Genomic DNA, 21,084 nt, shown 5'->3' on the forward strand with positions numbered 1-21,084 from the left:
GAAACGCGAGACGGTGCAAACGTGGATAATAGGAGATAAAAGGTTGCGGTTGTAAGAGGATTGTCGAAACGATTCAACAGTCTGTTGTTCGATCAGAATGCTTTGGATCAATCCGAGTTCTATCTATGGAGGAACAATGAAAATAATTACGATTCTCACGACGTTTCCGCTAGTAAATAGAAATTGATTTCCTCCAAGGAGCCGTGGAACAATACAAACGGTCGTAAAAACGGAGCTTAACATTCATTTTTCTTCGTTGCACTCGCCAGGAGCAATTTTATGCTCGTGAAGAGCGCCACGCTCGTTTGTTTCCCGTTCCTTCTTGTTCCATCGCCGCAGAAGTTTTTGGCGCGAGCCAGCCGCGATTCTAAGACCGCAGTTACCGCACCGAATTAATGGATAACTCGTGTTCCTTCTGTTTCCCCAGCGATCCCTGCCCCTCTCTCTTTCGCTCGCAACTAAGTGCTTGTTAAAGTACCACAGAGCGTAAGAAACGCCGGTGTTTTTACTCCCGAAACTACCGCCACGGTCGATGTGTACACCGCTTAATTAATTGGAGGGTTCTTCGTATCGTGTCTGACCCGTGGCAGGCTTTACTACTTGCTGGCACGCAACCAGCCGATGTTTCGTCCTCGAGCGATTACCGTCGAATATTTTGTTGACGAACCGAGAAGGAACGGTCGCGGACCTGTCGTACTTCCACTTATTTTTGCCCTCGTCGGCATAAAATAGCGCTGGGAGAATCCAATTAGGTACGATCGTGCGTTCGGATAATATCGATAGCTCCGGATGATCCACAAGTCCAGAGAAGGGAACGCGACTTGCATTCACGAGTACGATTACACGGTACGATTTACATAATGTTGGTCTGTAGTCGTAAATTACTGAGTATTCAGAGCCAGACAAATTATTATTCGACACGTATTCACATTATTCTCGTAGTCTTAGAAACGCGATGAAATTCGAGTCCAGTAATAACGTGCAAGCAGTGTACACTCTATCGCTTATGAATATCCAGATACTTTCATACATATTGAAACGTCTATAATACCTGTTTGATTAAAAAGCGATCCATAATGTGTCACGAATTAATTTATGTCTACATTCGGACCGATGAACCTAAATAAAATATGATCGTATTATTAGAAGTAAACGAAGTCGTAGAAATCTTTCTAAAAAACGTAGACACGTTTAGATCGATCCGATTAGCTCGTGTCACGAGGTGAGCGATGTTTTTCCCCAGCCTGAAACGACAAACGCGGCGGCGCTCTCATATTAATGGAATACATGTATCCAGAAATCCGGCGCGACCGTAGAAGCCTCGAAGGAACCATTCGGGTCAGGCAGCCTGGGAAATCCTTTAAAGCCGAGAGATCTCGCTGATTCCATTTCCACGGCAGCCTGTTTACCTTCTCCTCGAGACCTGGCGAGCTTTTCTATTTCTTATGCTCGCGCCTTGGGCGATTTCCCTATCACGGATCAAGTGTACTCCGACTTTAACGTGTTTGAATAATCCACTGAAAAATGTTTAATATCGCTTCGAGTAGAACCTCGATAATATCCCGCTAATCTTTCTCAGATATACTTCTACGAATATCGCAGTGGACATCTTCTCGTGTTAATTGAAAACTCTGAGGGAACAAGGTTTGATAACGATTCCTCTTGCAACCGCAACAGCTCGCGTCCTTTCATTTCACTTGTTAAGCAATGGCCGTGCTCGGGAGTCGTCGCGGAACGTGTTTAATAGCTGGAACGACGCGCTCGCTTTAATACCGAGAGGAACTTCCCGAGTGCCTGAATGATGAACGCGTACTACGCTGAGTCAACGGGGCCAGCCTGCATCGCGACGCTCCGAGGGGTTCGAGGAGCGCGTGCATCTTTAACGCGTCGACCAGCTCGGTCCTCGTTTCATGGCTCGGAGTGACTCTGAAATTTCTCACTGGCAGTCTTCGCGACTCTGGAACCTTGTAATAGTTTCGACGCGGTGAACGCGGTCGGTTTTGGCTTGGAGTTCGAAGGAAAAGCGGTCGCCTCTTTGGAATTCTGGCGAAAGTCGAAAGGTTCGCGAGTGAGAGGCTCGCGGACGATTATCGAGAATGATTCGCGAATAGCCGTGAAACGTTTCGAAGTAACCGAAACAGGAATAACCAGTCGAAGGAGCGTTTAAACGCGCCCGAGGGAGATCGATACGCGTCGCTGGCGGCGTGTCCGTGGAACCGTCTTTTAATAAGCGCCGTTTCTTCCCTTCTCGCGCGCATCCTCGGCGACCGGTCAAGAACGCGATGCATTTATCTGAGAGGAGTTCCGTAAACGCCTCATCGATTCCTTGCCAGGACACATCCCTCCCGCGCTGTCTCCTCGTCGCAATCATGGAGGATGCTGGATTTCCCCTGTTCCGTCGTGTCGCTAACTCCGGCCTCGATTGTCGCCTGGTTGTTAAGTGAAACGTTAATTAGCACATTGTAAATCGATCGAACCGGCCCCGTTCATTTCTTCTCTTTCTTTTTTCGCTCCCACCTGAAGTGGGGCTTAATCCGTGCCTTTCTGCTCCCTCGAGCGGTAATTACACCTGCAGCCGTGTTTTCGACCTTATTTCGGTCGATTGTCTCTCGTCCCTTTGTCGATCATCTCGGTCCAACGGGAGAGCGAAGCGATTCAACGTTTGGACGCGATTCGACTATGCCTTACATTGATAACGTTCGGTGGTTAGTCGCGATACGATTCCAAGAAGCTCGACGTTCATCCTGGAAGCTCGTTAATTAAAGTGCTATTAACCAGAGGCTCGAAATTACCAGGAACTACAAAGGGTTCCTGTGAATTGGGAAAATTGTGTTTCGTCCCAAGAATTTAATTCCAGCAGCTTTTTACGAACAGACGTACGTGGAACGCAATTTGCGCGCGATCGAAAATTTCCTACGTTCAGACACTTAACAGGACGTGAACGTTAGATAAAGCTGGATAAAGACACGGACTTTGTGTACATTTGACCCGTATCTACCGTTTCACCGTACAGTGTAGTCTTCGAGCATAGAATAACGCTGATATTGTGCTCGTGTCTACGATTCTTGGAACAGCCGAGTTCCTCTATTTCCATGCAAACTAAGTAGTTGGCTGAATTATCACGCGGACGTGAACTGTCGTTACTCTAGAAATATCTATTGCGTTTGACACTCGACGACTGAACAATGAGAGGTGCACCTGATCCGCGCAAATACCGTTCGAATCGAGCACGACATGTAAAACATGTACAGTTTCACTACCTTGTGCAATCTACGTGCAATCAGCGAGCAACGATGGCGGTTCTACTGACTAAGACAACGCGATCACCATTATTCATCGCTGTACGATAAGCACGATTTTCTTCATCGGAACGATTCCATTCAGAAATGACAGAACTACGTAGCGAGTAACCGAAGAAAACCATGCGTGACAGCTTTGCGAGTATAAAGGATCAAGTGAGTCGTTTGTATACGTTTACTTATATACGTGGCTTCTGGAAACCTGAAGAACTTTCTCGAACGCTTCGTGGATCGTATTAATGGCCACGCTGATCGTAAATACACGTTAACTAATAGACCGCGGATTTGCATGCAAATTTACATATTTATAAACACAACAGAAGAAGAGGAACGTAAACAGAGATTTGTTTCAACCCCCTGAACACCGTAACGCGTAGCTGCTTAATTAGATTCTGGACGTTCCATATAATTCTGCATCCGATTTGCATCCCGTAATTTATCGCATATTTAAATCATCCATAAATACAGGAAAATCCACGGTCTACCGACGAATTGAATAGAGAAACGAATGCCTCGCTCGTGCTCCGCAGCATCCACCCACGAGCAGCCCCCGACATCGACCAGTACAGCGCGTCTAACCTACTTCTAAGACGTTAATCCGTCCAGGAGCAAAATACACACTCGAAACCCCGCGAAGGAGCGGCGAAAACGAGTGGCTCGAGAGGCGAGGCATAAAATTGGCCCGCGAGTCGAAAACCGCATAGCGTAAAGCAACCCCTACCCCGTCAGCGGGGTGTCCTCCGTTCGCGGAGGTAGAATCTCGACCTACGTTCAGGTCTCGCGGTCGCTTCCGGCCAAACATTCGCGCGAGGGCTGACGGAGCGGAGCGGTGGAGGTCACAGGGGGTTATCCGTAAATTCGACGGTGACTCGCGGGCGTCGCGGCGTCGACGAGGGTTGCGAGAAAAGTTTGGGCGTATGCGGCGTGGCTAGTACGTCTCTCTCTCTCTCTCTTTCACCCCCGGTTTCACCTTCGACGCGCTCTCTTCACCCTACTCTCGAAGAGTCGCCAGTTCTCTCGGTGTGTTCGCTCGCTCCTTCTTCAACGTCGCCAGGACGGAAATCGCGCCCTCTTTCCACCCCCGTGTAATCGACGTAGCGCGTTTATCGAACGAGTGCGCGCGCACCGATAACGGGTACGGGGCGTGCTAGGCGTCGATTGGTCGCGGCACCGCTGCCAGTGGACGGACGTACGAACGAATGAACGAACCGGAGAGAACGGAACGGCGACGAGCGACGACGTCGACTGGGGACGAGAACGAGGACGGCGACGGTGACGTCGGCGAACACCGGAAAACGGCAGACACGAACCGGAGCCCGTCGCGCCACTGTTTCCGACTAGCTCTGTCAATACACGCACGCAGCCCCTCGCGCGTTGTCAACAGTGCGACAGCACCGTGACGCGAGCGTGTGTGCTATACGTCGAAAGTGTCCCGAACTCCGAGTCCCCGTTCGAGGAGCGCGCGACTCGCGCGGTTCGACGTTCCGCGAGGATAAAACTGAAAAATTAACAGAGGCAAGGATTTCGTATCAGTGAGTTTTTTTGTTCCCGGTGACCGTAGCCGAGCAGCAAGCCAGAGTAAACAAAAGGGACGTCTCGATGCTCGGAGGGTGAACGCGGGGGTAGAGGAGTGAACGTTCGAGGAGTGATCGTTTGTTGTCGGCTGGTATCGGGCTGGCATCAGGCTAGGTGTAGATCCGTCGAATCCGGATCTACACGGAAGGGACCGCGTGGAAGAAACGAGAGGGAAGTGGTGTAGGCGAGTGCGGCGAGAGTGCGTCGAGCGTGCTGGTGCGCGCAGAGGGCACGCAGAGTTCGTAGGTAGATTCGCGAGAGGGCCAAGTTACCGTGGCAGGGCGGATGCGTCCCTTCGCAGAGCAGAGGAAGGGTGAGGAAGGATAACAGATCCGGCGTGGTAATTCGGTGACCGACGATCCCGTATTTTCGTTCACCCGATTGATCCTCCCTCCGAGAGGCGGAGGGCGGGCGAGGCATCGATCGTTCGCCATTTTGCACGTCGACCGACATCTTCTCCGCTCGCCGACGACATTTTCCCTCGTGAGAGCCAGCCCGAGGAGGGAAGTTTCCGCGTGCGGACCGTCGAACGATTCGGCCGAGGGAAGAGTGTGCGCCGAATGTAGAGTATTTTTTGGTGAACTTGTCGGACTATCGATCGCGTTTACCCGTATTACGTATGAGAGTCTCTCGTGGGGCAGAGGGTGCGCGATCGCGTCAACGCTAGGTGACGGGAGAGAAGAAGGGAATAAGGAGGCGGAGGAGGAGAAGAATAAGAAGAAGAAGAAGAGGACGAAGAAGAGGGTACGGTACCGGAGCCGAGAAGATAGCTGAAAGGGAGACCAGGTAACGGGGGAGAGAGACAGGGTCGTTCAGGTAGCAGGTAGAAGTCAGCAGGCTGGGAGGTCGGCTGAGCGAGGTGGTGGGTCCCGTCGTGGAGGAGGCCATCGAGCCAGGGGATGCGACCCCGCTGACGGGACCCTCGAGGGAGTCCTCGGTTCCTCGAGTACCCCCACCGCCGCCGCACCGCGTTTCCACTCTGAGACCACCGAGACCGCGGCCCACTACGTCCCAGCAAACACAGGACTCGGGTCAGCAGGGCCAGGAGGTGAACGGGGACGCCCACAACCCGGGCCACCGGGCCCAGAATCCCGGCCAGCAGACGCAGAATCCGGAGGCCGCGTCCCAGAACCCGGAACGCGAACAGAATCCGGGTCGTTCGACCCAGAATCCTGCACCACAGCTCCAGAAGGCAGGCCAACAGAGTCAGAACCCGGGTCACCAGTTTCAGAACCCCGGCCACCACAGTCAGAATCCGGGCCACTCGTCGACGAACCCGGGTCATCCGACCCAAAATCCAGGGCCTGAACGGGCCCAGAACGCGAGTCGACAGGCTCAGAATCCCGTTCATCAGGGGACGCAGACTCAACCATCGTCGTTGCAACAGCAGCCACAGGTACCGCCTCCGCAACCTCAACCTCAACCTCAACCTCAACAACAACAACAACAACCAGCAGAGACACGATCCAGCAGCATGGGTACCGTGTTGTCGCTGAGTCCGCGTGACAGACGCGGTTCCGTGTATCCGCCAGCGGGGCACCAGCACCCCGCTGACTTCACGCTCAACAATTTCAATTACGAGCAGTTGAACAACGCGAAGAACCGGGAGAACAAGAGCGGCGTCGCTACGGTGGCGCCGGCGCCGCCCACGAACCATCCGCCTACGAACAATAACTCGTTGCAAAACAACAACATCAATCTAAATAACAACGACAACGCGCGGATCATATCCGAGAAGAACGCGCTCGAGAAGAACCTGAAGAAGCACTCGTTGTTCATTAACGCGCTGACGTGGAAACGGTTCAGCACGTCGAACAACAACAAGAAGAAGCTCGACAACAAGAACAAGAACATCGGCTTCAGGCAACCGCTCGATAACATACCCATCGTCGACAAGAACAAGAACATACAAACACCTCAGGTGAGTCAGGTTGATGCTTAATCCCGTGTTTTCCTCTACTTAACCGCACAACTTACTCATCAAATATCGAAAGCGTTGCTCTATAGTTCGCGATAGTCTACGTGGCGATCGTTGCAAACGATGCCCCATTTTCGTGACAATGTCCGCGAAGCAGCCTGGAACTCGTACAAAGAACGTCGAAGGTGCTTTGACCCCAGACACGATCGAAAGCATATCGCTCGTCTCGTAGTTTCCCTTCCGCTGTTTTTTTTTTTTTTACGAGCACACGCGTATTCTCCTCCCTCGCGAGGAACTCCTCGAAAGAAGCTCTGCTATTCAGGGGCGCGTTCGTCGCCCCAACCCGCCGGAAACTCTGCTCTAAAGCGGCCGCCTGAATTTCACCCCCGCCTCGGCGGGTAATTATTTATCGTTCGACGCGGTAAGAATCCCGGTTCCCCTACGCGAAGCGATGATAAATTCAGTCGGCTGCGAGGTTCCTTCCAGAGGGTTAATGTTTTATTCCGTCGAAGCAGACGAAACCGCCGGCGTCGAACAACAATCACACCGCGCACAACCCGACGTGCGAGAAGCTCGTGCAGAAGCCTCTACCCCCGAAGCCAAGGAAAACTGTGATCCAAGCCTCGACCTCGGAATTGCTCAAGTGCCTCGGCGTCTTCCTCCACAGGAAATGCACCCGTTTAAGAGACTTCCAGGCTGGCGACGCAGTCATGTGGCTGAGGACCGTCGACAGGAGTTTGCTGCTTCAAGGCTGGCAAGTGAGTAACATCCATCGACTAATCAATCGCAAATTGATCCGCTACCGTTAAAACTGTGTCTATCCTACGAAATTCCATTCTTAACGCGTTCCTTCTTCTTCGATACGTGAGATCGATCGGAGTTCGGAAGCTCGCGGTGCGGTCACGTTCGATAACAGGTCAACCAATTAACGATAACGCGGCAATTAATATTTATCCGGGGCACGGGGCGGTCTGGCTGGAATCTGATTAAAGCCCGTCGTCGAAGTGTCGCGATAATGAGTTAATTAAACCAGACACCGAGCGATTCATCGTTAACGATCGAATTACCATCGCTATTAGCCTCTTGACGGAGAGGTGCGAACAGGTGAAACGGAAACTCGATAAGCCTCGAAAACAAACTTTCGTCTCGACACGGAAGATATTTGCCTGCCGGCTCAGCCGAATCGTCATCGATATCCGTTCGTGTCGATGCGTATTGGAGAGAAGGGGAGACGCCACTTAGCCGGAAACGAGATCTGCCACGCGTCGCGGAACACCGAGAGAGCACCCTCGACTCCTTTCCTATCGAACACCGCCCTCCACTGCGGGCCATGTGTACGCGGTGACCCGCGGGAATTCGTCGCTGCGTAATGAGAGTCACCCAGGAATATTACTAACGCCACTCGCAATATGCCACGGGAGGGAATCAAGCATTTCACGGTACGACGTTTTCCCTTTAGACACATCCATATGGTCTATACCCGCCAGTGCGACGAACCGTTCGTTGCACGCGCGTTTGCATAGAGCGGAGGAGCATCGGATCGATCAACCGACTGCTCGTGGTTTCCTTTCGAATTCGTTTCGATTTCACCTCGACTCAGTCCATATTTGTGCTAACACGACGTGATTACGATTCATGGTCCACTCTGTGGCGGCCTGGTTTTCCTCTTCCCTATCCTTTCTTTTTCGTTTACGTTACGAGATTTTCAGGTATCGCTCGGTTCGAATTCAATTTTCCACGACGACGTCTCTCGCGTACTTTTCTATTCGAGCGTTCCGAGTATCCTGTATAGAAAAGCGAGCCCGTGTCCTTCGAGGACAAAGTTGGTGTTCTCGTGTCAGTCGAACGTATGTACCATTATCGCGTGTCGCTCGAGACACCGTGAATAGGTGGAAACTCCATTCTCGATGTATTGTTGTTGAAAGTCGATCGACGCGCAAGACGTTCCCAGGCGCGAGGAATAACGATTCTTTTGTCAGCAGCACAAGGTTTCTGCGCGGAGAATGGGTCGCGCGGATTTCGCGAAACGGGAGCCTGTGATTCCGGCTGATTTTTACGCGACATACGCGAAGAAAATAAGGCGGAAAGTGGCGAGAGTAACAGTGAATATCGAATTGGGTCAAGTACTGGCGTACAATTAATGCAGCCTTGAATCCAAGAACCGCTGCGGATTTATCGGCTATACGTTTCCACCCTCGCGACCGACACGAACGTTCTCCAGTGTCCGCCATGTTCCCAAGATGGGTTGCGTTTGTTAGTCACGCGGGCAATCGTTAGTTCTCGTGCGACTTATCGTGTCGAATGTCCGATTCCTTCTACTGTCCGTTTTCTCGCGTGGCCACGGAGGTCGTTATCGATTATCCAGTTCACGGACTATCACGCGGCGTTGCGCTGGATTTCGTGGAAAACCGACATCGTTACACCCACGAAAACGATGTTTACCCACCGTGGCAAGTGGCTTCGCCTCCGTCACGAGTGACGTTCGCGCCTCGGCTATATTGGATACGGTTTTATCGCGATCACGTGAATCGACGGGGTAATTTCCACTAATTACGCGGTTATATACGCGCAAGATATTTCTAGTTCTTTTCCTCCATCGACCGTCCTCGTTAATTTGTTCTTGGCTTGACAGGCATGCCTTGTCACGTTAATTCTTGCTTTTCAAGGCGTCAGAATTTTTCTAATCTCTTTGCGATTACACACGGCAAATCCAGCTGAAGGGTGTTGCTTATCTCCTCGCTCAAAAAATCGTCCGCTAACGAACCTGTCTCAAAGGTTCAGTCAAGATTACACCGTCTGGGCGATCTTCTGATTCATTTATCGCTGCCGATTGAGCGTCAAGGATGAAGGAGTTGGGGTGGTCGAAGAATAGGCTGAATCGTCTAAACTTGGCCTCCGTATATTCGAGTATAACTGCTGCGACGATTCGATCGGTATATTTATACGCGTGTATCTTCGACGTTAAGCCTGTTCCCAGCGTTCGATCATAATGCGACACTTCTGACGCCGCGCGTCTCGCTTCGAATTATTAATATCGACCATCGAGCTGATCCCTGAATCGTCGCGCGTATAACGATCCTGGATCGTAGCGCGAAACGTTGATAAATCGCGCAATGCATCCAGTGATTTGCAGTTTTCAACGAATCGATGGAGATGACAAGAGAAATTGATGGGAGGATTGTATGACGGAATTGCGTGACTGGAACTATTATGAATGCATGTGGAAAGAAACTCTCTTTTGCGCTTTCCACGTAAAACTGTTCGTAATACGTTCGATAACTCTTTCATCTATCTTTGCGCGAATATTTCATGTCGATGAAAGTAAAAAGTATAGAGCCTGGGATAAGAAATTTATTTAAACCCTCTATACTTTCCATACATAAATCGAATTTAATTGAAACGGTACAAGGCACGGTTGGAATACCGGAGACACTGCGTGTTATTATATTACGATCTCGATCTCATCGTCTGCAAGATCCAACATGAACATCAGATGAATTTCATTTTCGTACGATAAAATCAACAGAGCTGTATCAACATGTTCTCGTCTGATTTTCACGTGCGTAAACGTGTCTGAATGACTCTACGTAAACGTCACGCTGGCGTCATGATATTCCACGATAATCGACGCTCGCGAGCACTGGTAAGGGTGTACACGCGTACGTCGACTCGTAGTAAAGGGGTGGTGTCTCCGTTCACGTGCGTGTGTTTACTCGGCTGGACAAGTGTACCTCGTACATGGGAATGCGCGTGTACAGAGTCGCGGGTTTCGCTGTTGCAGTGCCTATTTAGCGATCGCAACCGATGCTACCCTGTACTTCAACCCCAAACCCCACACTCGAACCTCAAGCGCTGATCCGCACCCTGGTACACCTATAGCTCGAGTATCCGGGGTCGATTCGATTCCCTGACCGTTTCTCGTTTGACACGACGAACGACCCTACGTGACATCGCGCGACTATAAAATCCGTCGCGATTATCGGCTGTAGTATTTTTAGCGCGCCACGGTCCACCATTGCGTTATCATCCACCCGTTCCGCGTTACCTACTTTCCACCACCGGGCTGTCCAATAATAAACCGACTAAAATCCTTTTATAGCTAGGCTCGACGCTTCACCCATTCCCTAGTTCACCCTCCATGCGGCACTAATTCGCAAACCTGCGCCAACCTGCGCGCGTGATTATTTTTTTCACTCGGAAATTGGAACGCCGCGCGGGGTTAATTATAAAAAAAGGGAAAAATGGTCGCAGAGATCGATAGAAGGGGTCCTAGATCGGAGGGTGGACGAGCCCATACGCAAAGTGTGTACAGCAATGTGCAGCGTCGAGGGAACCATGCAGGGGCGACAGGGGTCGAGGGTCACGTGCGTGGGACCACAGCCGGGGACGTTCACCCCTCGATTTTAATTGCGAAGGGGAGACGACCTCTTCCGTGAACCCCCGAGCTCCTTACTCGCGAAAGGAGAAGCTTTCTTGTTAGGGACATGGGGTTGCTTAAAAAAAATTGCAGCTTTCGACGCGCGTTTCTAGCTATATGGGTTTATCGTGGTGATTGCGATACTCACCCTAACGCGAGAAAGTAGGATGTTTTGGGGAAGCGAACGTGGCTGAGGGAGCTTATGGATTCGAGTTTGGAGAGATATTTTCTTGATGACACTCGAGGACTCTGGTAGTATTGAACTATCTGTAGATTTTCTTCTGTTTTTATTGTAAGAATCTCGTTTACTTTGACTGTTTGGGATATATTTCTAATAACTTCGATGGTTATACTTCTTCGAAATAGGAATTTCACTTCGAGCAGAGGTTTTCAGTTAGCGCAACCATAGAACGATGTTCCGCGTAAGCTTATTTCCGAATGTACCACCGTTCGTGGCTACATCACATTATCGAAAATCCCTGGTGTTACGTAAAAGTTGCCTCCATCGATTCCCCGCGGCGGAACCGAATCGCTACTATTATTAAATATCGGACGAAACAGTTTTTAACCGCGCCCCTCGGGTCAGCCGAACGGTTTTCGTCTACAAAATCTGATCGCCCCCAAAAAGAATGTCTCTATTTATAACTGAAACAGTCTCAAGTGGACGAGCCCGTCGCACACTGGAGGGCGATAAAAGAATGCGGAAAATGCAATTTTCCGGGAATAATTTGAAACTCGTCGCAAACGTTAGCCTTGCCCGGAAAGTTTCGAAGTTGGCCATTTCACGCGGACGATCGCCGCATAATTGCTCGCGATTCGTGGTGACTTTGACGCAAGTAGGGCAATCAGATGCCCTGAATAATTTTCCGCCCCTTCGTCCTACAGATGCCATTTAATTCAGCGCTAAGTGACGCGCATAATAACGACGGCCATCGAAGCGACGACCGTAATAACCGAATGCACCCTCGGATATCGCTTTCCGCCGTACCAAAGCGAAAGAACATAAAAAAAAACACCGTCCTCTATTCGATACATTCATTTTCTTTCGTCTCGATGTTTCCACACGCAGAACCGCGAATCGATCGCGCATGTGCTCGAATCTAATCAGTCAAGGGTGACACACGCAGCTCGGCCTAGAAACACACTCTCGCCGAGGGCGTCGGCGGAGATTTCGCTCGCCTCGTGCGCGCCTCGATTGGAATTCGATGTCTTCGTAATGGAACGATCAACGCAAGAGAATAAAGAAAATGGCAATCTCCTTTTCGCTTCGCTGCGAACACGCCCACAGAAATTCTGTTTAATGGAACGTACCCGTTCGAGATGATTATATAAAATTAACGACAGTGACACTGGCGACTGGCGAATTTACATACTAAGGTTACGGGCAAGAATATCCTATCATTTGGAATTATGTAATCCAGTTTGTTCTATCTGCCACAACAGCGTTTCCACTTGGAATCGCTTAATCTGATTTCTCCGATAACATTGCCATGCTCCGAGCTCCAGTCCTCGGGTACGCTCGCGCGCCGTTGCGAAAGGAAAGAAAGAATCCCTGTATCGATCGTGCGATGTTGATTTAATATCAATCCACTTTCCTCCGACAAGTTCATCGGTTGGGAAAAATCCACGGCACGGGTGGCGAATTTCTCGCGCTGCGACCCATCAAGAGCAACACGTAGACCGTTTAAACTTGGAGCTTTAATCCACTTCGTCTAGACGGTAAATAGAAGAAGCTTGAACGTCATTGCCGGGAATCTCGTTAGAGGGAAACCATATACCGATAGAATCGTTTTCCGTGTCCGCAACGTGGCTCGTGCGGTGGCGAAGGGAAAGCGCGCGTGTAACATATGCTGTCTCGTTGTCGACAGGAAGCCAAACCAAAGTCGAATTCGAATTCCAGGGAATCGGCATTACATTTGGTATCACGTCACGTAGATCGTTCCTTGATTAGGCTTCGATTTGTAGCGCGTACGCGATCTCAACGCGTGTGCACTTCAACTTTCAAGAATTGAAATGAAGAATAGTAAAATCTTTTATTTCAAGTTATATATATATAAATAATGCTCGATGATGTAAAGAGCGTCGATTCAATTAGGCGCGTGGGAGTGGCCCCTCGGACATCGCAGAGCGTCAAAGAGACACTTTGACGGGACCCGTTGCGACCGCACCGTTGATCGAAGGTAAAAGCGTGTACTCGCGCCTCGATTCCGGTTGGTCGTCGTCTCGAAAATTCAATTAGAACCATCGAATCTTCGATAAGCTGATGAAAAACGCGGCTGCGGAGGTCCGCGTAGGGGTGCAGGCCGCTCACCCCTGGGCGAATATCGACCCGCCACGAATATACCAGGCCGAGCCGCGCTCTATCGGCTCCGAGTGTCGTCGGTTTTTCACCCTCGAAGGCTTTGCCGCAGCCGCGTTACACGCGGCCAGGTGTACGCTCTGTGAGCCGACCAAGACACGTGGAAATTCCACTGGACGTGTATCCAGCCGGATGCCTCAATGAGGACTTTGCTTTAAAAATAAATCTTCGCCTCCTTTGCCGTGCCATACTTTTCTCCACCCCGTGGTGGTCGCGCGCCGATTAATATCGAAAGCTATTATCTGTCCTGGAAAACAGAAATAGCCGATCTAATAATAATCCGGAGCCTGATATTTTGTAACTTAGTTCGAGCAACAGCCCTCTTCTACTTCCTTTCGGATGTTTGCGATGCAGACACCCTTCTCCCCCTTAGCCAACTATCGATCCACTCCTTTCGTTCCTTTCTGCGAACCGCTTCTCCACGAAGACTCTGCGTTCCTTCCATCTCTCGCATCGATTTGTCTCTTATTGCGAAACAAGCCGTGATATCATTAACGCGAACGCGGAGGACTCGTCGTCGTCGTTTCCTGGATCCACCTGTTACGACTCGAGCAAAAGCTATGCGTCCCTTCTAACGCGAACTTCCGCTCCGTTGATTCTGCACGGGTGAAAGAGAAACTCGACGGCGCCGACTTTTCATCACCGTGACTCGGTGCATCCAGAGTGTTCGTCGTCTCTGAGTGCTCCGGGTGACGCGTCGAACCGTGCTGGGAACGCTTTGCGCGGCGCAACGCGCGCGTCAAATGCGCTTAACGGGGGTGGCGATGGCGGCGATGGTACAACGACCATCGCAACGACAACCGCGATGGCAAAATCTTCGTCGAGAGGAAACGCATCGTAACGGGAGCATCGATCCTGCTGGGTCATCGCGAGGCCTCACCGTCGCTCGCGCCCCGTCCACGTGTGCGAGGAACCACCACCCAGCGTGGACGTCGACGAGGCTCCCCGCGAGATCGGAAAATTCGCCCCGCCTGTGATCACCCGCGTACGTTTTAATTATCGCGAGGCATTCGTTATAATTGGAGGACGAATCGGAGGGTGAGGCGAGAGATCGCTCGAGGGATCAAAGGCTCAAAGCGTCGCTGGATATGAAATCGAGCACGGGGATGTGTGCGTGTAGATCAAAAGCGCGTGGTGCGGTCTGGAGTCTATTAATTTTGAAAAAACTTGGCCACGTCCGATGCACGTACACGAGGTAGCTCGCTTTGAGCGTTTTAACGTACTGATTACGATGACGGCGCTCGCTGTATACGTAATTCAACTTTGCTTCATCCTTCCTGTAATCCTGACGCCCTGTACCTGTGGGCGTGCGAATAACATTCACGTCGGACCTGTCGATGAAATGTTAATCGGACACGATTCATTCGCAATTGTTCGCCAGGGCAGATGGGCGTGCCTTTGCGCACGTGCGAATTAAGATAATGCACTTAGCGCGACGGGTGCAGCGGCGCTTTTATGCGCGTATTAAATCCGACGAATTGAGAAGTACCAGGATCGGTGTACTCGACGAGCCAATGCACTTTGCCCGGTGTCTTCGTCGAGACTAGATCGAGCTGACGTCGCGTCCTAATTCGCTAACGACTCGAAGGACTCGGTTTCTGGAGCAAGGAGAACAGGTCGGGTTCGGTAAAGGACAGCTGCCAGAAGTAGATGGTCGCTGCTGCGATCGTCAATATTTACCAGGCTGAAAACTGAAATAGACTACGTGGGTCGCGATACTTGGAATTGATATTATCAGACACGCTGTTTGAACGAGTCCCCTGTCTAAAAGAAATACGGAAAGAGAGAACGCGTTTCCTTTTCACCGCGATAAGCGAATTCGAGAGCGCAGCGGGAGGACCTTCCCCCGTGACCGCAATGAAAGGAAGACCTGTCGCAATCGAAGTATCGACCGCGAGCGGCGCCGAGTGCGACAATGCCCGATTGCAATTTCGCAACCGTCGCACGTAACGCGACACCGCGCGTGAATCATCCCTTTCTGTCGCGCGACGAGTATCGTCTACGCGGTGTCAGCCGAGAAGAAGCACTTCGCGTCGCCAGAACGCACGGAGCCCACGCTCGCGAGACAATGATACGCCCTTCGCGGCGGAGACGCATCGAATGTCTCTTCGACCCTCTCGCGCGCGCACGAACTCGATTTCACTTCGCTATTACTCGTCGAGGCAAGCATTTTCTAGCTCTCCAGAGCACGCTATTAACGGAAGACCGTTTCCCAACAGGATGTCGCGTTCATCAATCCCGCCAACGTTGTGTTCGTTTATATGCTGGTAAGGGAGTTGGTCGACGGGGACGAGGCCTCCGAGAGGGAGCTCCAGGCGACGGTGTTGACGTGTCTGTACTTGAGCTACAGCTACATGGGGAACGAGATCAGCTACCCGTTGAAACCGTTCCTCGTCGAGGACAGCAAAGACAAGTTCTGGGACAGGTGTCTGCTGATCGTTAATCGACTGAGCTCCGAGATGCTGCGGATCAACAGCGAGCCTGGATTCTTCACGGAGATCTTCACTGAACTGAAGGTTCGTTGGAATAAATACATGTCTACACGATTATTAACCTCGACTTCTTAATCCTATCAGTTTCTTCGACTCTCTAGACCTTTAAAAACGCATGTCTCCCGTCGAACGATTGAACTAATCCCTTCGATTATAAAAAATTCGTTAGTTTAGCTAAAACGAAACGATTAAACAGGCCTGCGGAGCGAGCGATCGAGGTAGTCTGCCTGGTACCGGCCTCGAGCGGAGCCTCGTCGTCTCCGGAGTCGCGGTACCCACCAAGGCGGCTTGACGGAGCTACACACACCTGCTGGTGCGCATCGACAGGCACAGCTACGACGTCACGACGCTCTGACGACGGCCGTCGCGACGACGAGGAGCTGCCCCCGCAGCTTGACCCCTCCGCATCGACCTCGACCTCGACGTTGCATCGACAACCTCATCAGCATCATCATCACCATAGAGCTAGCCGCGACGATGGGGAGCCGAGCGGGCGGTGCCCGTCCTGCGGGCAGAGGCGCCGCGAGGAGATCTACTTCACGATCGAGGACCTGGACGCCATCGAGCCGGCGCCGCTCGAGTCCCAGAGAACGCCCACCACGCAGAGGACCTGCAGCTGCGACGCGAGCGGCCCGGTAGTTAGCCGCGATCGTGCGGACCTTCGCAAGCATCGCAGCACCGACACCAGATGGGCGGACAGCAGCTTCCCCTCGCCGGACGACGCGATCTGGGACCTGAAGAAGCGCGCCAGCGAGGGGACCGAGTTCCGTTGGGAGCTGCACACGTCCAGCACCGACTTGGACCTGGCGAAGAAGACGAAATGCAGCTGCCACAGTCTGACGCCCGACGACAAGAAGTCAGCGCACGACGTCCATCGGGGCGACCTCAGGAAACACCACAGCGCGGAGACGGACAAATGGTCCATCAAGCCGGACTACTTGAAAACGCCGATGCACGATCTGAGGAAGCACAGCAGCGACGACACCAGGATGGCCAGGGAGGCCAGGTGGCTCCAGGTGCCGGAGGTGTTGCCCAACCCGAAACCAAGGTGCACCTGTCCGAAATCGAAGATCCTGACGCCGTCGCCGCCGGCGGAGGTCACGATCAAGCGTTCCCCGGAACCGGAGAAGCCCGCCCCAAGGTCGCAGGAGCCGGAGAAGAAGCTGTACTATTCCACGTCGCTGACCGTGGAGCGAAAGGAGGAACCACCGCCGCCGCAACCGCAGCCGCAGCCGCTGCCGCCGACGTCGGTGCAGCCGGTGATGCAGGAGAAGCCGGAACTGAAGAAGCTCGCCAGCGAGGACACAAGGCTAGTGAAGACCGAGAGGGTCAGGGAGAGACCAAAGCTGGAACGGTCCCACGCGAGGGTCGACAGTCAATGGTCGAAGAAATGGGGCGCCAAGGAGAAGGTGACCAGCCCTGACGAGGGTAAAAAGCCGCGGCCAAAGTGGGCGATGAGACCGCACTTCTCTCTGCCCGTCGAGAAGAAGGACTCGAAGTGGCGCAGTCAGGAGTCCACGGAGGGGTTCAAGAGCAAGAGTCTGAAGGAGCGGCCCAAGTACAGTATACGAAGGAGCATGTCGCCGGAACCGGATCCTCGCCAGATATCCAAGCTGGACAACAGGATCGTTCGCAGGTTGATATCTCCGGAAATCAGCATCGCGGACGCCAAGTGGCAGCTTTACGAGGATGCTTCTCCTTTGCCGACGATCGGAATGAAGAAGCGGGAATTGAAGCATATCAGCGAGATCAAGTGGACCCCGTACGACGGTTCGCCGACGGAAGGCATGGGGGGTAGTTTCGCGGTGCAGGAGCCAGAGGAGCCGAAGTCCTGGTCGCCGTTCCACAACGTGACGCCTACTCACCATCCACCGCCGGCGGCGACGCCGTGCACCAAGAGCGACGACGAGGACTTCCGCTGGCGAATATTGAACCAGGTGTCCGCGTTCCCGATCTATCAGGGCGGGTGGAAGGACGAATCGCCGGAGAGGACGCCGCCCAAGAAGGTACAGTCGCCGGTGGACTTATCTCCGCCCATTTGGTCGCCCCTGGTGCCCGCGACGCCCGTCAAGAGGCAACGGTCCCAACAGCAACAGTACTCCCCGCAGCCGGTTCAGAGGAAGAGCATCGTGAAGGGTCGCGGTCTGTCGAAGAAGAAAGCCTCGAGGGCGAGGTCGGAGAGCGGTTACGAGGGCGACGATAGATTAATACCGCCGACCGTGATCGTTCGCGCGGCCAGCGAGGAGCCGAAGGGGCGTCAGAGGCCGCAGTTGATGAGATCCAAGGCTTTGCTCGAGGTACCCGTCACGATGGGGATCACGAAGAGATCGTTAAGCGAGGAGGTGCCCCGTATGCGAGCTCGTGAACGGGCACGTGCGCCTCATAGAGCGCGCAGCGAGGAGTCGGCTAAGTACGGGGACCCGTGGTTCGCTCAGGACAACGGCTTGGCAGCTGAGACGACCGAGTTGCGGGAGTACGTGACCACGGTCTGAGCGGGAACGATAGAAAATGGTTTACGGTACTCGAAACAATCGAAGCGAAGGTATTTCGTTGATTTATTTCGCCGCCCTCTCGTTCTTCGTTCCGAAGAGATGGAAGAGGATTCGCTCCGATAGTTAGCTCGCTTAGGTGTTTTTGTAACGACGCGGAGACGAGGCATGGCGTACGATCACGAAAGAGGATATTCCGTGCTCGTCTCAGAGCTGTTCGCTTTTTTTTCAATTGCTGCTGTTGCCGCTATTACCGCTGCCGTTGCTGCTGCCGCCTGTTGCCGCTGCTGCATTGCATATACACCCATCGAGACGCGTGACAGACAAGTGGCCCTGCGAATCGTGAGAGACGCAGGGTCGCGCCATCGAAGGGAGGCTGGGACAAAAGGACACGCCGGGGCATTTCCACATCGTTGGCCTACGAAACGAAGACCAGTGGTCGAAGAGTCTCAACGATTCTTCTTGTAAAAAAAGAAAAATGACAAAAAAAAAATAAATAAAAGAAGAGGAGGATGAGCTGAGAGAGGAAAGGCACGCATAAATCGAGGCGAGAGGTCATGGACCGGTGACGCGCCGAGTTCACGTAGAGTAAGGAGAAGATATACTCCGCGGGCAACCCTCTCTGCGAGAGAGCCCTTGTAACAAAACAAACAAAAAAAGAAAAAAAAAACGAGGAAACAATTTTCGGCTCAACGACACTGAACTTGTTCAGCAACACTGAGCACCGAAGAGTACAGCTCGGACGAGGCGACGGTTCACGTAGCGTGTTTAATCGATACTGATAGTCGATAATCGTAAACAATCGAACATAAATATTGGATTAAGAGGTACATCCGATTATTATACGAGCTTAGATCTTTAAGCGTAGCTGATATAAATATCGAATAGAGGAGACGAATAAAAAAAAAAACAGAAGAAAGGGGAAAAAGAAGGACAAGAACTGTGCGGTTCGCGTGTCGCTGTTACCGAGAGATAGTAGTATATAATCGTATGGAAGGTACGATGAAACGGGACGAACGACACGATCCAAGTGCACTGTGAATGTTAATACGAGTAAATTGGTCCCGTTCCAGGGGCAAACCGGAAGCGTGTGAAGTTCGTCCGGTGAGTCGTCGGGACTCGACGCGTATGGACACCTTTGTTACGCATCCCTTTCTGTTCTCGCGACGAAATACGGGAACGATCCCTCGTCCCGGATGGATCGTTCGCGGAATGCATAAATACGCATAAATTAAGTTCGTACAGTGAAATAAATACGAAAGAAAAGAAAAAAAAAAGAAGAAGAAGCAAAAGAAAATAGGGGGCAGCTATCTGACGAGGTAAACGACACTTGGCAGCCCTCGTGTGCCGGCGCGTGCAATATTAATTAGAATTACATCCACGGCTCCATTGGATGGCCATTCAAAGGATGGGGTACTAAGATTAAGCGATTACGAAACGCGACTTAAATCGACGTTTATCGACGGCTGCAAGTACTTATTCTGTATTAACGGCGTACTCGCGTACGTCGACTTCAGTAGCGAACCGTTCTCCCCGGTTTCAGTTTTGCTAGCGCGCAGCGATTCATTGTAATACATTCGAGCGTGGAATCGACGGACAGGCGGCTCGTCGACGATTTTCGAGTACTGTATACATATTGTGAAACGCGTATATGCTCTCTGTACACACGTTCGCCGGTCTCTTGCCGGCTGCTCCTAGCCGCGATACTTCGGCTCGTTTCGGGTCTTTTGATATCGTCCCGCGGTGATCCGGACGTTTCTCTGGCGACGGAGGAAGCCTCGATCGAAAGCGCAGTTTTGTATTTCGATTTCAATGTTATCCCGGTTCATCCATCGATCCGTGCAACACGCATACCCGACTAAATCAGTGCTTCGAACGTCTCACGTACACGGACACAAGGAACACCGGACACACGCGCACCTTCTCGCGAGAGCTCTCAAGCGACGGACGCGTTACCTCGTCGTTCGAATTCCATTGGCGCGAAGCGGTAACGCGGCCGTCGAGCCTCGAGAGCGGAACGTATACATCCGAGCATCTTCACACGAACACACACAGGTTTACATATATACACGCAGATTTTGTACATATTTTTAATAACGTACGATAGCTGTAACTCTAAATTTATAAGGGCGGATCACTTGAAAACAGTACGAGCGTGTTGTACCGCGTTTGCCAAAAGAGGAGGGAAGCGGAGAAGAAACGAAAGAGTAGGTACGAAGGCGTGTTTCGTTCCATTTAGTAGCTCGGGACTTCCTCCCATCGACTCTGGATCCGACTTTTCGTTCAGCCGTTCGTTTCCCCTCGCGATTTCTCGATGTCGTCTCGCGTTTAAGAGCCCCCCTGTGAACGCCGCGGCTCAACGTCGCGGGTATCCGAAACAGAGGAAGAAAAACGAGAAAATAGAGAAAAACAGAAAAAGAAGAATAAAAAAGAAAAAAAAATATAGAGAATCCCGCGACGGGTGTAATAATTCTAATCGGCCGTGCGAGTGAAAATCGAAGCAGACCGATCGTTTCTCGGGGGCGGAAGCGCGAG

The 21,084-nt window shown here is 51.9% G+C and overlaps 1 protein-coding gene across 3 annotated transcripts; it reads left to right on the forward strand.

The window, feature by feature from the left end:
- Positions 1 to 6,260: 6,260 nt before the first annotated feature.
- Positions 6,261 to 16,496, forward strand: Cdk5alpha (Cdk5 activator-like protein). 3 transcript variants are annotated; one of them, XM_076899969.1, is made up of 4 exons: positions 6,261 to 6,795; positions 7,305 to 7,550; positions 15,788 to 16,084; positions 16,257 to 16,496. In XM_076899969.1, the coding sequence occupies exons 1-4, from the start codon at positions 6,349 to 6,351 to the stop codon at positions 16,350 to 16,352; spliced, it is 1,086 nt and encodes a 361-aa protein (XP_076756084.1). In that variant the 5' UTR covers positions 6,261 to 6,348; the 3' UTR covers positions 16,353 to 16,496. The 3 variants fall into 3 exon arrangements, with proteins under 3 accessions (XP_076756084.1, XP_076756085.1, XP_076756086.1); XM_076899970.1 differs by having other exon boundaries at positions 7,308 to 7,550; XM_076899971.1 differs by having other exon boundaries at positions 16,230 to 16,355.
- Positions 16,497 to 21,084: the final 4,588 nt, after the last annotated feature.

The sequence above is a fragment of the Xylocopa sonorina genome, chromosome 8 (assembly GCF_050948175.1).
Source record: "Xylocopa sonorina isolate GNS202 chromosome 8, iyXylSono1_principal, whole genome shotgun sequence".
NCBI classification, from domain to species: Eukaryota; Metazoa; Arthropoda; class Insecta; order Hymenoptera; family Apidae; genus Xylocopa; species Xylocopa sonorina.

Bases quoted from the DNA above. Each gene is read 5' to 3' on its own strand.
- Cdk5alpha (XM_076899969.1), top strand. From the start codon at position 6,349: ATGGGTACCGTGTTGTCGCTGAGTCCGCGTGACAGACGCGGTTCCGTG. The intron at 7,551-15,787 runs GTGAGTAACATC...GTTTCCCAACAG, and splicing joins TGCTGCTTCAAGGCTGGCAA to GATGTCGCGTTCATCAATCC. The intron at 16,085-16,256 runs GTTCGTTGGAAT...ACGATTAAACAG, and splicing joins AGATCTTCACTGAACTGAAG to GCCTGCGGAGCGAGCGATCG.